The 16,701-nt window shown below is 41.7% G+C and overlaps 1 protein-coding gene across 4 annotated transcripts in view; it reads left to right on the forward strand.

Moving 5' to 3' along the window:
* The first annotated feature begins 760 nt into the window (after positions 1–760).
* The window catches only part of mllt10 (MLLT10 histone lysine methyltransferase DOT1L cofactor), a 42,329-nt gene continuing 26,388 nt past the window's right edge, over positions 761–16,701 (forward strand). For 2 of the 4 annotated variants that reach the window (XM_069705542.1, XM_069705544.1), the window contains exons 1-7: positions 762–1,170; positions 3,560–3,639; positions 6,155–6,209; positions 8,868–8,977; positions 9,083–9,186; positions 9,578–9,671; positions 12,991–13,080. In XM_069705542.1, coding sequence (XP_069561643.1) covers positions 1,008–1,170; positions 3,560–3,639; positions 6,155–6,209; positions 8,868–8,977; positions 9,083–9,186; positions 9,578–9,671; positions 12,991–13,080 — 696 coding nt within the window. In that variant the 5' untranslated portion in view covers positions 762–1,007. Of the gene's footprint in view, positions 1,171–3,559; positions 3,640–6,154; positions 6,210–8,867; positions 8,978–9,082; positions 9,187–9,577; positions 9,672–12,990; positions 13,081–16,701 lie in introns of all 4 variants that reach the window. The other 2 variants (XM_069705541.1, XM_069705543.1) reach the window with 2 other exon arrangements.

The raw sequence follows: 16,701 nt of genomic DNA on the forward strand, positions 1-16,701 counted from the left end.
GTTCTCTAACAAACACAAAGATAAACAGTTATGTAATATAAAACTGAGAAAAGCAGACTATCCTCACATTTGAGAGGTTTGAACCAGAGAATGACTTGTATTTTGTTTTGTAAATGTCTTGATTGACCAATTCAATCACTGTCAATTAGTGACACAATGTAGGACAGTAAACAAAAATACATACATAGGACATATTCCTATACGTATAATTAACGTAGACTATGTTATCACTGACAAATTGTTTGGCGGTGTTGTTTTTGAAAGTTTCATGTATAATACTAGACTTAAAAAAAAAAAAATTAGTTCAACTCTAAATTCAATCAAACTTATGTTAAAATGAAAACCTCAGATTTAAGATCTGCAACAAGAAATGCCTCGTCACTGCAGCTTTGCTATATATATATATATTTTTTTTTGTAATTCTCTGCAGATCAAGAATCACAGTCTTTCCTATAAACAAACTTTAAACACGTAGTTAACGCTCACATCTGTTCTGTATACATCCCGCTTTTAACAGCAGCTGAACTGGCGGCGCTCTCACTAATACGCCACATGTTCGCCGAGCTCCATGTTACTACAGTGTTGACAGTGAATCTGGCAGTGAAGTCCACAAAGTTTCAAACCATGTGGAGCCCAAAATGGAACGTCGCCGTCGGCGATCCAATCACATTCGTCTTCGACTTCCTTTCGCGGAGCACGCACAGACGCGCGCCTTGCGTCATTACGCATTTCCTGTTCCCTGCGAAGTTCCCCCTCTCCTCACCATCGCGCCGTGACGGGGATGTTTTGGTGAGGGGAGAAAAAAAAAAAAAAAAAAAAAAAAAAAAAAAAAAAAAAAAAAAACCAAAAACAAATACGGCGTCGAAAAGGGACGTAAACACGTTTAAAAGATGACATTTCGACCGAGTGGGACCTAAAGTGGCGTAGCAGGGGAGCGAGGGCGCGTCTTCCGCCACGGTTTCGGTCTCTCTTTTACGTATTCCTCCGCATGTCCGCTTTCTTCGTAGATGGTCTCAGGCGAGCGTTGTCTAGCGGCGGACGACGGGCTCTCGACGAGTAATATGAAGGAGATGATCGGAGGTTGCTGTGTATGCTCAGACGAACGCGGCTGGGCGGAAAACCCGCTGGTGTACTGCGACGGACACGGCTGCAACGTCGCCGTGCATCAAGGTAAAAAAAAGCTGTGCTGTTATAAACGCGGCTCGGGATTAGCAGTTAGCTTCCGGGCTAGTTAGCGTCATCTTGCTTGGAAGGTTATGGAGCCTCCTCCGCCTCTGCCCTCACCAAGGCCAAGCCGAGGTCAGGCTCCAACGCGTGAGGCTCGGACACTCCACCGCTTCGGCTTGGGTCGTTTCACTTCGCCTGCCAAATGATCGTGGATAAGCGGGTTTATGAACACGCATTTGGCTGCACGTCGTGCTATTTTTTTTTTTTTTTTTTTGCTTGACAGCAGCTGTCACGTGGGAAGTAGAGAGTAGAGGGGATACTCGTCAACGGTGTAAACTTAAAAAAAAAAGAAAAGCGCACATCAAGGCCTTTTTTTTTTATTTTTTAAATGCACGATAATGCCCTCTTGACTGTTAACTAGTCGTTCCAAACTCCAAAAAAAAAAAGCGGACGCTTATTTACGCAGCTGAAGCACCAAAAACCAGCTATCTCTACCTGACATGGCCTCTGGTACGGCCAAGCGCGCTCACCTGACGTGACTCGGGATGACGTGCAGTGTTTACATGTTTTATAGCTGAGCCATGCGTCCAGCTGGCAAAACGCACAGGGGGACTGAAAACTAGTTCGTGTGTCAGTAACTCTTGAGATCGTGCCGATGCACGTGTAACACTCGCTGTTTTGATTGTCACACTTTGGTAAAGTGTTTGGCCTGTTAAATAGGACTCGGCCTGTTTGTGAAATAATCGTAGTCGCAGCAGCCAAAGTGTTACAACACTCAGATCTAGTCAAATGTAGGGGGGGGGGGGAAATAAATAAACCTAAGGAGCGTAACCTAAGTAGTTAAAATAGTATGACTGTTTTATGTTTATATGCACTGTCGGGCCAAATCTCGTCGTACTTACTTGAAGGTTGCGTCATATTATTCTTGCCTAAACCTATTAAGCATCATGCAGCCGTAGAAAATACAGTTTGCCGAGGATTGTGTGTATTTAGAAACTGGTGAAAGAACAACACGGGAACATGCATTTTAGTGAATCAGATATGTTTTTGGCAAATGCAGTTTTAATTATATATACTTTTCTTATTTTTAATTGATTTATAGAGATGATGGAGCTGAAGAGACTGTCAGTAATCGGTCTCAAAAGAAAATGTGAAATGCTGTGCATCAGGATGCCGTACAATTACAGTGACAATCATCACAATCAACTTATGTTTACATATGTAAATAAATAAACATTTGCCCTGCGGTTGAGCAATCTTCTGAATCTTAAAGAAAACAACAAAGCATTCCCACTCTGTGCGGATTAGCCCAGCAACGAATGAAATTGGCAGGCCTCGAGGCAACGAGCTGCACAGTTTGTGCAGAATATCGTAACCAACTTGTTCTTGATGCTTTGACTGTAAATCTGTTCTGCAGCCTTTTCATTTAAACTCTGTAACCTTTGGTTGCTCTGTTCGAAGAAATCTGGATTATATCTTTTTATTCCAGTGGATTATGAGCTCTGGACAGATCCGAAGATAATCTGAAAATGTGTAGAGCTAGGCTATTTAGATTTGTGCTGCCACATGTAGAGTAGAACTGCCTCTGCTCGTACCTGTACAACCTGTCTGAGAAAACAGGTTATAATTTATAATGAAAACTACTTAGTGTGTTTTTGGGGTACCACTGCATCTTGTAAATCATATTGTTTGCCATTGACGTATCAAAATATAAAGAATGGAAAGGACTTAGTTGAGTATATAATAGTTAAACATGAGAAGCAACCAGCACTTTGACCCCGTTAATGCAGCATCCATAAAGCAAATAGTAAAATACTTAACTTCTGCCAGTCACTTTACATTCACCCTGAAAGCTGATTCAGCAGCGAACAACATTATCTTGACCTTTTTCATAGAAATATGTTGCGGAGGTCAAGTAAAGATTGCTGACTGCTTGAGTCCAGCTTCTTCAAGTGTGATGTAATAACGTTGGACAAACAGTTATAATTGATGCGTATTTATTTTGACAACAACAATGCCGGGCCAGTGATTCCGCTATCGTCCCGGATGTCTTGACGCACGGGCGAACGCTGTCTGTGTCAGTGATATAAAAACAACAGCACCTCCAGAAGTCAGATCTCAACAATGCTCTTGATTTCGACCCCGTTCAGTCACAGGTTTGCCGTCTGGCATTTGTAGAAAATAATTGGGACGGGAGATAATGTGATATTTGTAAAGATGTTATCATGTGAGGTCAGGTTTGGTGTGTAGCTGCCTGTGCCAGCATGGTTTCATTATCGTTATGTAAATGTATTTTGTGCTTTGAAATGCAGACTTGTGGTTATGATGATGACTGACACTGTTTCACACACCCCCCCCCCCCAACCCCCTCCATCTCTCTATCTCTCTTCAGCCTGCTATGGAATTGTGCAGGTGCCCACTGGACCTTGGTTCTGCAGAAAGTGTGAATCTCAGGAGAGAGCAGCCCGTGTGGTGAGTCACACAATCCATTCACCCATTTATCATTTATTAGCTGACTCCTGGAATAATGGAACTGTCTGGCAAAGATGGTGGACCGCAGGATGTTGAACAGTGTCTTTGTTTATGCACGCATCAAGAAAACAGCACCATCATTATCGTCATTATTTAAGACAGTCTATGAATCCTTATTCCATTTGTTTACAGCCTGTACGGTAAGAAAAAAAAAAGGTTTCACACGCATCGTTTTGCATTACAGCATCAGTTAAGCTATGAAAGATGACATGTCAACTTGTCCAGTCTAAAATAATCTAAAGGGGATTTAACACTTAATCAGTTACATGAAAGCAGTTGTATGGGTTATATTAAACTGGTCAGAAAAGTAATAATCGAACCCTGGTGCGTGAAACAAGCAGACTGGGCTATATATATATATATATATATACACCATCGTGATTATGGTACTATGGAAGCTGTATAAATGCAATTACAGTGGCAGCTAATAAACAAAACACCAACGGGCATATTTCTGGATGTATGTGATTTAACACTGTGCAACAACTCATGTCTTAGAAGATGGTTGTTACAGTAAACAAAATGGACTTTACAGAGGCGTCCTTGTTTAAACAAAGGAAATTGTATTTTTCTTCCTTACATGATTTATTACAGAGCCATAGCATCTTTGTTTAGCTCATCAGTGGGACTTGAAAGCTGGTTTGTGTTTATTAGCCCACCCTGTGTATCATTTCATCTTAAAATCTCTGTAGAGCCTGGTAGAAGCTGAAGAAGTATCAAAGGCATCGTAACAACAGAAAATAAATTACAGGTCTGCTCAAACCTGCCTGCAACTGCTATTTTTTTTATGGCGCAACCTCCTGCTCGCGCAGGATTTCCTGTGACATGTGCCACATCTCCCTCCGTCCTTTGCTTCATGCCTGCTTTTTAGCTCACACTCTGCAGTCTGTACCAGTGACCACCACATTTCACCAAATTAATTTTTTAATCCTGATTGAAAGCTCCATAAAAGATGATCGTTGATGCTTCTTTCAGTGTGGCTGGTTTAGCAACTGTGCCAGATGGGTTTTGTGGTGTGTGTGTGGCATGCTGTGGTGCGCAAACATAAAACTGTCTAGTCTGCATCATAACAGCTGTATGAAAATGTTACCGCCAAGGCAGGAATGCAGCCTTAGATTACACTGCATTTCCATCAACTGCTTCAGGACCTGGGGGCTGACCTGCTCTCCACAGACCTCTGAATCATGACACCTAAGACTGCTCTCTCTGTGAAACACAGTGCAACACACGAGCTGGTATGGCTTGCGGAGTCTCAACTTGATATGACCTCGGGAAACTTCTAAGGACTTGTCTAGATTTTGTCAGGGCAAGATTTACTTCATGTAGCTGTTGATACAGGTGCCAGAAAGATCTGCCGACTTTCTGTATCCGTGTGTGCGCACAGAGCAAATGTTCTCCAGCAGATATCCATCAGGATAACAACATTACTCTTGAACTTCTTAAACTGATAGACGTATCTTTTACCCGATGACTTAGATTTGCAATTCTGTGTGTAACAGTCCCAAGATCTCTACAGATGGGTAAATAATTAAACAGCCGAGCTTTATTCTCTGTGGATCCAGAAGTCCAGCTTGTGCAACTGATTGATACGATTTATAGTCGTGTGAGTTTTTACAAAGAATCATAAAGAAAGTTACCACATCAGTGAATGAAAATAACTGGAAGATATTTGCGCTTTTTATGGTTGATATGGTGCCTTCGAGGAAAGTAAAAAAGCAAGTGAGAAATTATTGTACTTAACTTTGGGCAAATCATTTTTGAAATGGAACTAAAGAGGTAAATTATGACCAGTGATATCTTCAAATTGCCAAAAAGAAGCATCTATCTTCTCACCTGACGGCTGAATCAAATTCACCTGTGAGGTCTGTCTCTTACGATGCTGTTTTGTCTATTGAAGACTTAAAGATTTACGCTTGAAGTGTTGGAACGATTTTGAAATTAAGAAGGGGAGACCAGAACTGCTGATGCAAGTAAATTAATACATTATTTAATTTTAAAGTCGAAAGAAAATTAATTATAAGACAGGAATGTGGAGTCAAGGCACCTTCGCTGTCTTGTAACAAACTTCATGTAACAAGGAGCTGATTCGAGAGTTGAGGATTAGTCGAGTTGAGGGTCAGAACGAGAGCAGCAGAAATACTTGCCTGAAGACTTGCATGTGCTGATACACACACACACACACACACACACACACACACACACACACACACACACACACACACACACACACACACACACACACACACACACACACACACACACACACACACACACGGAGAAAGAAATAAACCTTAGGTGGCAGATAGTGAGGGTATTTTCCCTGGCCGAGTGGCCAAGTCCAGGCGACCTGCCAAGCTCGCCTCAGTCACCGTCACATTTGTCATACTTGTGTGTTTACCTCACCAGAAGTAGATGACCTGTTGTTCCTGACCTGATGTTTCCTCTTTCCCCACAGAGATGTGAGCTCTGTCCCCACAAAGACGGAGCCCTCAAGAGGACAGACAACGGAGGTAGACTCCTTCTCAGATGCACAAAAACACACACACACACACACACACACACACACACACACACACACACACACACACACACACACACACACACACACACACACACACACACACACACACACACACACACACACACACACACACACACACACACACATCTGCGGTTAGCCTCTTGTGTATTTTGTCATTAATTGCATGTCACCAGCAAGTTTAAGGGGGTGTGAGCGTGCTGGGAGAGTTATGTTGCTGTTTGTTGTGTGCTGCCTCTCTGTACCGTCCTTGCCAGTCCGTGTTTTATGAGAGTGCGTGAGTGTGTGTGTATGTTTATGAGGGGGCGGGCCAGGATGGGTATAGTGCATGGCCTGTGAGGAGTCTCCTCTCTGGGTTCATTGGGAGGTCAGCTTGGTGGAGACTGTAAATATTCTGTGTGTGTGTGTGTGTGTGTGTGTGTGTGTGTGTGTGTGTGTGTGTGTGTGTGTGTGTGTGTGTGTGTGTGTGTGTGTGTGTGTGTGCGTGTGTGCGCGCGCGTGTCAGTCAGAGAGAGGCACAGCTGTGGGATTGTGTCCAGGCCTGCAGGGAGGCATCAGGACAACACTAACACACACCGTTTTACTACTTTCTCTTTTATTTTACCCTTCCCATGACCTCTCTTTTACACTCTCTCTCTCTCTCTCTCTCTCTCTCTCTCTCTCTCTCTCTCTCTCTCTCTCTCTCTCTCTCTCTCTCTCTCTCTCACCATCTACTTCCCCTGCTCTCGGTTTCCCTGCTCCTGTCAGTTCCTCTACACTTGTTGCTCTGTGTGGTAGTTGCTGTTTTTCCAGGTGGGACAGTAATAAAGCAAAGCAAAGGAATTTGTCTGAAATGAGCGTTTGATGCAGCATGTTAGCATACCGCAGGCAGAGAAGGAAAAAATGCAAAGACAGAGAAATGAAATCTGCATCTGCATCTGCCCTGGTTGCTGAGACCAAGTGTACATTTATGTTATACTTCAAGCTTGACTTAAAAGACACACAAAGTGCAAAGAATTTGTACACAGAAAGGTTTCATTTGTCATCCATTGCGTTCATATTTTTTAATGCGTTATGATGGGAACAAGTTAGTGAGAAGAAATCTTAAACGTGGTAGAAGTATGGAACTTTTGATTTAAGCACATTTCTCATTGTTCTGACAGTACGGAACACATTAATATGAGTTTGCCTCTTTTCCCTACTTGGAGTTAGTGTCTTGTTTTTTTTTTTTTTACTGTGTTTTACCAAATAAGTTAATAGATCATTATCAACCACCGACAGCCCTTTGCCTCATTTGCCTTTGCCAAATTTGAGCTCTTTGTCTCAACACCTTGGACTCTGGTATGGTCTTGATGTTAGAGATGGAAGTGAAGCGATGGCTTGTTGGGTCTTTGGGAGGGTAAAAGTGTGAATGCTGAGTCTGAGGAGGGAGGTTGTGCCACTTTTATAGTCCTGCTTTATAGGCCTCTTCCAGATTCTTGGAGGCACTTCAAAACAACAACATGCCCCCATTTCACACTGGCTCCCTCCCCTCCGTCACGCCCTCTGCCCTCCTCCCCCCGTCCTGCTCACCGGGTCAAAGGCAGGTCACGGGTTCAACTGTAAGTTTAAGCCTGTTTTTGTTTCCGCTATGGGGAAAAACAGACACCTCCAGTGTGGCAGGAGACTCCCACCTCCATTTGACCTCCTGTTCACCTCCTCCCAACTCCTCCTCAGCTCCTCGTCAATTCTGCTGCCACCCCACCATGCCCCGCTGTCATTCTCCTGCCCCCAGTTTGTCTTCACTGACAGGCAGCTGTGTGTGTGTGTGTGTGTGTGTGTGTGTGTGTGTGTGTGTGTGTGTGTGTGTGTGTGTGTGTGTGTGTGTGTGTGTGTGTGTGTGTGTGTGTGTGCGCTAAATAAACGCCTACTTGGGTAGACCAACGTCTAATTTACAAATTAAGGCATTTGAGATTAAACATTTCAAAGTTGAACTCATTTAATGTTTTAATCTGTAAATGTGACCAAAACTGCAATTAGGCATAAATAGTGAAAGGTCCAGACAACGTTGAGGTTGTTTTTGGTTGGTTGAAACCATTATTGCCTTTTGGTTTGGTATCTTTGGGGTCACACTGATTTATTATTTCCACCAACCCGGTAGCTACACGTTAATGAAGTGATAAGGAACACCTTCAAAGGACATTTTTCTACTTTTTTACTCTACTGGACCCTGCATGACGTTGTGTAGATATAGTCAGACGAAATGATGTGTAATCTCGTGCAACATGATGGGTGAGAGGGGGAGCATCATCGGCAGGCTTGGTTTATTTATTTAATCCACATTTAGTGTGGAGACTTCACCTTTTTTGGAGTCTTGCTTTGAGTCACAGCCATAAAAATGTCCAGGACAAGGTGATAAAATGTTTCCCGTCATCTGGACTTACGATGTCCCTCTTGTCTCAAACACGGAGCTTTGCCACAATAATAAAACTTGTAAGAAACAAATCAAACGAGTGAATGACAAACATCATTTCTGCACACATTTTTCAGGACCTTAGCAGGTAGCTGACATTTCTATAAATTTACTGTGAAATGTTACCACAAACTACCTCTGTACACATATCGGGTATATGTTCAGAGGCTGATGGGTCTTCTTTGTGTGTCTTTTCAGGCTGGGCCCATGTGGTTTGTGCCCTTTACATACCTGAGGTGGAGTTTGCGAATGTTTCAACTATGGAGCCCATCGTTCTCCAGTCTGTGCCTCACGAGCGCTACAACAAGGTAACACAATCCAGCTCTGCATTTAGGCATCTCAAGAACAATGTCAAATTATGAGGACGTGAGTCTGTCTTTGCGTTGAAACGGTTTCTCTTAACGTGTGTGTAGACATGTTATATCTGTGAGGACCAGGGCAGAGAGAGTAAAGCAGCCTCTGGAGCCTGTATGACCTGCAACAAACATGGCTGCAGACAGGCCTTCCACGTCACATGGTGAGACACGTTCACATCACGTTCACATCACGTTGAGCTCACTCGACAAAGACGGACTTTGTTTCTCCAGCTGTTCCCTTAAACTCAAGACTTGCAGATTTGATATGCAGTTGAGCGAAAGAGATGCTTGCTGTGTATTATAGTAGTTTGCTTAAAGCCTGAAATCAAATTGTTTTGAGCTTTTTCACACGTTAAAACCATGTGTTTTCTGTGACTGCTTGTCTTATAATAACAACACATGCTGGTTAAGCCTGGGCAGACCAAGATTTTTATGCCATTTGTTATTCTTCTTACTTCTGTGCTACATGTTGAAATATTATCTCTCTACTGTTGTTCACACACCTTTTCTTTTTTTTCTTTTTTTTTTATCCTTTGCACTTCTCCACCACAGTGCCCAGTTTGCAGGGTTGTTATGTGAGGAACAAGGATCAGATGCAGACAATGTCAAATACTGTGGATATTGCAAATATCATCACAGCAAATTGGTAAGTGTCCTCTCAGAGTTTGGTCATTTTCTACAGCCAGCATGCCTTTTTAATACTCTTAACCCAAAACTTCACACAACACTAGATGACATGTACATTTTATAGCCTGTTTCTGCGCATTTGAGGGCAAAGGGGAATTTTCTGTATTTGATTTGGTGTTAAGAAGAATCATTGACTGTATTGAGTATTAAAATACTGTGCCCGGTGTGTGTATTGAGGGCTGTCGCAGGTACGATGTTTGTTGCACGTGACTGTGTGTATATGCATGAGGGTCTTGAAGACATAACATACACATATTGGTTGACTTTTAACACGGCGGGAAATACTCCTCATCTTCTTTGAGAGATCAGAGGCGACACACCCTTGCTTCTGCCGTGTTACTTTTCTTTTGTGTCCATCTTCCTTATACCCCACTCACGTCCCCGTCCTCCTTAACATGACTCTTCTCCTTTCGCCACATCTTTCTCCTCATCCTTTCACAAACTTTGCGTCTGCATTTTTCTCCTTCCTAGTCATCCCTTCATTCATCTTCCGGTCTCCGCTGGCGACTGCTTTCTCTCCTCGTCGTTTAGTTCCTCTCGTCACCCGACCAATGAATCCATATCCACCTTTTCTTTCCCTTTCCATCTTCCATTATTTCTTCATCCATCCTGATGTCCCTCTCTGACACCATATCCTCTCCTTCCTCTTCTATCCAAGTCCAGGCTGGTCACAGCGGAGTTTGCAGGTTCTCTTTGGGGTCTGTTGAGTCTGTATTTTAGCGCAGGGTCAAACAGCGACGATCACGGTTTAATAGTCAATCGTGCATTTCAAATATTTTGGAAAAATATTATTTCAGTGACACGTCCTGTTAGTTGGCCCGTCAGAGGAACCTTTTGCACTGCTTTACTTAAACTGAACACTTGGTTTCAGTGAAAAGCTGATGTGTCACACAGTGCAAGTCTTCCCAGGCTATTTGCTGTGACTACAATTCACAGATGTTCCCTAAACACATCCCATGTAGGCTATCGGTAGACGTTTGCTAGCTGGCTGCGCACAACTTAAGACAAGTAAGGGGGCAAAAATTTATTTTAAGTAGTGTAACGTAAGATTTACCTGAAACAGGGATTTTATCTACGAGGGCCCCCAAGTTGAGTCTCTGTACGGTAGACACTGTTTTGGCTAACTGAAGCTGATGCAGTTCAGTCCTGTGTTCACGCAGCAAGAGTTGTGAATTTCAAAATGAAAACATATCAGCAACAATTGAAATTTGGTACCAAATGACGAGTCATTTTTTAGATATTATAAAGTATCGAAACAATTTGGTCTGTGCCATTAAAATATTGCCGATTAGCACCCAGCCCCATGTATATAGAAACAAATTGATAATGTGTGTATTCTTGCCTGCTTTCTTATTATTTTACCACCAACAGTGTTTATTCGTACGACAGCACGCTGGTTTATTGTGCACGTTCACAGTCTCGCCTAATCTGTTTTCAGTTACACAAAACGCGCTCTGAAAGTGCACCCGGCATAAACCGAATAAACTGATGAATAGCCGGCCATTGTCAAGCAGAATTGAGCCACACAAAAAGAAGGATGAAAAGGCACATCGACACAAAAGTGCAAGAACTGGATATGCAGAGGAGATGTGTTTTCAATACACGCGCTCATTCAAAGAGATCACCTGTTGTGTTCTTCCCAGTAGTTAAGACCCTGTCACTCATGTCTGAATGTACACTGTGCATCAGAGGGAGGGAGGCAAATATGAAAAGCAGGAACGCAGCTGAACTATTAAGGAATTGTGGAACGATGGAAAGAAAGGACAGACTTTCTGGTGTCAGCACACACAAACGCACACGTTTTTTTTTGTTTTTTTTTGTCAGTGCTAACAAATGCTGATGGAAAGACTCGTGCTGCTACATTGATTACATTGATCGCGTATGAATTGCTTTGGATGCCGGGGCATAATGTCATTAAGGTGGGACTGTATGGATGACAGGAGTGTACGAGAGGGAATCGATGATGGAGAAAGGCGACGTTGTTAGCTGAATGGGTTTCATAAAATCCCAGTTGATGGATATTTACGCCATGTTAGCGACACATGGTATTTGACTGGACTTCGTCTGCAGCATGATCCAATTTCAAACTTCGATTATCCACATTTAGTCTCGATAACAGTGAAATTTCTTTGCAGGTGGAGGTTGAATGAAGAGGTTGTATTGAGACCTTTATCGCAGTGTTGTAAATGCATCTGTGGATGTTCTGCTTTTCCAGTCAACTGGACCGCGTATTTCTGTTGCATCTGGTTTTGGGGCATTTTCTCTGACAGTGATTGGCAAACCTGATTGGATAACTTCCTGTCACGAGCTGTGAACCCAGTTTTTTTTTATTTTTTAGACTCAATAGAATGATACAGTGATTAATTAAGCTATTTTAACAAGCTAACTCGAAATGTTTTTATTTTTTAATCTTGTTAAATGATAACTTAGTGATAGAGAAGAGATTTTGAGAGCAGTAAATTATGAGCTCTTCATTGTGTGTTTAGATACACACAATGAAGTGACCTGAATGCGAGGCCAGAGGAGGAGGTTATATCCCATGGTGCACCAGGGTTGCTTCTGTCAGTTTTAAATGAAATAGCAAAAGAAACACTGTTTCTGGATATAGATCTGTCCTTTGAATACAGGCTGGGCAGATGTAAGTCTTGATCAGTGCCTGGAGGTAATAGGGTTGTAATTTGAGGATGTAGTTGTTTATCACCATGGCAACAGCTACTGTGAGCAAGAACAAGTAGGCTCGGCATGAGATCAATAGTCAAGTCAAGTCAACTGAAAAATGTCCCTGGAGGCCTTTAGATCCCAGTTTTGGCAAAGAGGCTACATTAAAACACAACTTATGGTAGTGTGTGTTTTGACTGTTGCCCTCGATAGTTTATTTTCATATGTGGTATTGATGTTGTACATATTATTGACTTTGCCTATTGGATATATTTGGTAATGAAAGACATTAACTTTTCAGCAGTGAAGGTATATATTTTTTTTGTTTAAATAACTACTGCCACTGTGGTTTTTGTTATTTTTATATAACTGAATGACCAGTAAGCATACTTCTATAACTACCACTTTTGTAACAATGCTCATGACTGTTTTTTGAGTGATTATAAAATTTTGAGTTATCCCTGAGTTCAGTCAGCCTTTTTAATTTTTTTTTTTTTTTTTTTTGTTAAGTTTGATTTATTTTTAAACATCAGAGTTTATTTTTTTTTTTTTTTGGTCTACTTTTAGCCTTCTTTCTGTGGACTTCATCCAGTAACTTGGAGTTCCTCTTTACCTTTTAGCGAAGGAGCAGGGGCCATGGTAGTAGGTCTCAAAGCTTAAGTGACTCTTCCTCTCAGTGTATGGATAGACCCCCAGACACGGACAAGAAGGTAAGACAGCCCTCTGATCTCACCCTCTCTATGCCTCCCACCCACGACTGTGACTCCATCAGAAACATACACGCTCACACTGTGGAGTGACAGGCAAACATGCAGAAAATCCATTCATCGGTAATAGTTTTCAGTGGCTTTAATACATAGGTGGGACTTTATTGATGCAAGTTGCACTTTGGAAGACTTGATTTTGTTTAAATTACCAAAGACAAGAGGAAAAAGAAGCGCGTGATTTTACTCAACATTCACTGCAAAGTCGGGCAGTATTTATAGGGATGTCTGTTGTATCTTACATGTTGACAATGAACCAAAAACCCAGAAAAATCTACCTTGGGCCTTGAACGTCACTTTTAACTAAATTGATTTGAGAATGAGATTGAAGGGTTTTGAAATGGATGGATGCCCTTGGAGGCAATGCATTTGTTACCTTGTTTTGATTTTCAATCAATGCCTTCCTCAGTAAATAATCTGTGTTTAAGATATCCTTGATTTTATAGTATGTTAACTTTGACAGTTGGCAATATAAAGTTTTTTTTTTTACAACATGTCTGTCTGTACGACCATTTCTGGCCTTTAAATCACATACGTCCTTGTGTTTGATGTCATAATGAGTGCTGAAATTGCATTTTGTAGAACCAGCAGCAGTTGTTTTTGGATTGACTTATAGCTGCTAGTGTGACGGCAGCCCACCAGTGATCGCAACCTTTAATGAATGCTACATTCGTGTGACCTAATAAGTCACGCTTGTTAACCAAACATGTAATCACAAACTGTGTGAAATCTGAATTTACAAGAGACGTCAAGTCATCTGTTCCACCATTAATTCTTTGTCATGTGCACCAAGCACAACACGAGACGGAGGTCAAACGGAATTTGCCCTGTTTTCCCACAGTGGTATTAAACCTACGATCTATGTGTGCTTTTATCAGAGTTTAGTAGGGAGACGGAGATATTTAGATACAGTATAGCCCAATACAATGTGCTACATTTCACAGGACTTTCCCTTTACAGCTGAGCTGTTTAAAGAGATCTCAAAGTTTTTGGTTTCCTGTCATTGAGTCTCCTCACCAAACTCTCATACAACGAGTCCTGTTTGGACAGTCCTTTTGAAAATGCATCTTCCCTCACTCCCTGGGAAATCATTAATGGAAAGAGAATAAATTATCTAAATAATGACATCTCAAAAATATTGACTCCTGCAGTATTCTGGTTGTTGTTCGTGTCAGCTTCATCAGCACAGGATTTTCACAAAGTGCATCGGATAGATAAAAAAAAAAAAAAAAAAAGACAAGCAAGAACAAATACTACTCATACTCAGTTAGTTAAGGGCTGAACTTTTGTGTGTATTTGTGTGCTGCTGTGTGAAAATGTTTTGGCCGAGGCCATTTTGGTACACACCACCTAAACTAACTAACCAAAATCGATTCTGCTGGATAAACGAAAATATCCCAAACTCCAATTAAAAATATATTCTCCAAATGTAGTGATAGAAACAATAAGTAAACTACTTTGTGTAAATGGACAATTACAAAAACACTGACAAGTCTTCTTTCATTTTAATTTTGTATTCCTTATGTCAGTATTGGTGTAGTGTTTCAAGGGTATATGAGGGACAGTGGATGGATGCATGCTGAAACTGTCTCGTGGCCCCACTATTGTAAAATCAGAGGAAATCAACTTCTATTTCCAGCCTGGTTTTGTTACCCGAGTGGCAGAACAAGTAATTGGACCACTTCCACAGAATAAAACGCTCATGTTCTGGTGAGATGTTGCATTTATTTTTAAACATGTGTTTATGCAGACAGCTCGGTGGAGACTTTGTTAGTGATGCTGCGCCAAAAAGCTTTTAGATGCTTCGAGTTCCTTTTTCCCTCTTTTTTTAATTTTTAATTTTTTTTTTTTTTTTTTTTTACTGTTGTTGTTCATTGTCTTTGATAGAAAAACATGTGATATGACAATAGATCTTACATTGTGCTCACTCGTAAAGTAGTAGGTACAATCCAAATGGAGTATTCAGAGTTTTGTGTAACATTTTTAAAAGAAAATCTGTCTTCTTGGTCATAATTCCAGTTTCAGGACGAGTGTCTGCGTGGATTTGTCCACATAATAGTCAGTCTGGCTTCTGTATGTGTGTGTGTGTGTGTGTGTGTGTGTGTGTGTGTGTGTGTGTGTGTGTGTGTGTGTGTGTGTGTGTGTGTGACCATAGATGAACATGTATTTGTTATGTGGTTTGGAGGCTCAGATGTATACCCACCTCATGTTAGACTCTGCACTCAACCTACAACAGGGGCTTAAAGATTCCCCACTCTGGTTGCTTAGAAAAGGCCCGCAGGAAACACACACGCACACACGCACGTATGCATGCATGTACATCCATACGTACACACCCAATGGTTGGTCAGAAATCCTGCAGGAAGCTGCACCGGGGAATTCCTGCAAGGCCGGGGCGGATTATTTTCCCCTTTACTTCCTGTTCCTCCCTTTCTACCAGTCTTCCCTTTGCCTCTCTGTCTGCACCACTCCAACTCATCCTCCTGAGGCCATTGGGATAAATTGGGCAGCATTTGAAATATGTGCGATATTAAATCATCAACAGACAATAGTGTGTCTTTTCAGAATTGGTGCAAGCGTTTTATTTATTAAGTAACGTGTTAAAATGTAATTCATTTGGATGTCTCTTTTATGAATGTGACAGCAAGGAAAAGTAACATCAGCTTATTGCACACTTGGAACTGATGTAGTCAACTCACTGAAAATTCTTCTTTATATATTTGATTTTTGAATCATTTATTAAGCAAAATACTAAACCTCTATATTGTGTCATTATATAGACAAAATGAGCAATTAGTACCTTTTTCTTTTTTTTTAAAAAAAAAGGGCTGATAATAATGATAATAGCTGAATTTATTGCATTTAGTTTTAGTGGAAAAAAAAAAAAATGCAAAAATCAAGATGCCCATGTGCACCAAGAGAAAAAAATAAATTTCCAGGCGCATATTTCGAGGGCTGTGACGGAATCATGTTTATAACCTGAAAGGAGAGTTTCCCTCTTCAATGATTAGAATTCGACATAGACGGAGAGGATTTCAGCCCACTGCTAAATCGCCTATTGTTCGAGGCTTCGTTGATAAATAGATGCAGTCATGATTGCCCGCGACCACTCATATTTACCCCACACAGCCTCAAAGACCACTCGGACATGTCAAATGATCGGGCTGCTAATGGTCAGCAGCAGAGAAAGAGAGCAGAGGACATGCTGAAAGGCTTTGTCTCTGCCTGTATAATCAATTGACCTGATTGATAAGAATGTGTCAGGGTTACATTGTGTGTGTGTTATGTTTCCCACGCCCAGTGCTGTGGGTCGTTTTGAGTGTGTGCGTGTGTGCGTGTGTGCGCGTGTGTGTGTGTGTGTGTGTGTGTGTGTGTGTGTGTGTGTGTGTGCGTGTGTGTGTGTGTGTGTGTGTGTGTGTGTGTGTGTGTGCGCGCGCGTGCGTGTGTGTGTTATCCGACCCTCTCAGCTCAGCTTCTGTCCATCAACACCTACCTCTGGAATGTTAATGAAAAACAACAAGGGAATCCCAAAGACTTCACCTCTGTGTCTCCGCGTCACTCTCCCTC

This window comes from Brachyistius frenatus, unplaced genomic scaffold (assembly GCF_029030835.1).
Source record: "Brachyistius frenatus isolate BFR_SWC_R1_liver_20210118 unplaced genomic scaffold, ASM2903083v1 Contig_57, whole genome shotgun sequence".
Classification (NCBI taxonomy): Eukaryota; Metazoa; Chordata; class Actinopteri; family Embiotocidae; genus Brachyistius; species Brachyistius frenatus.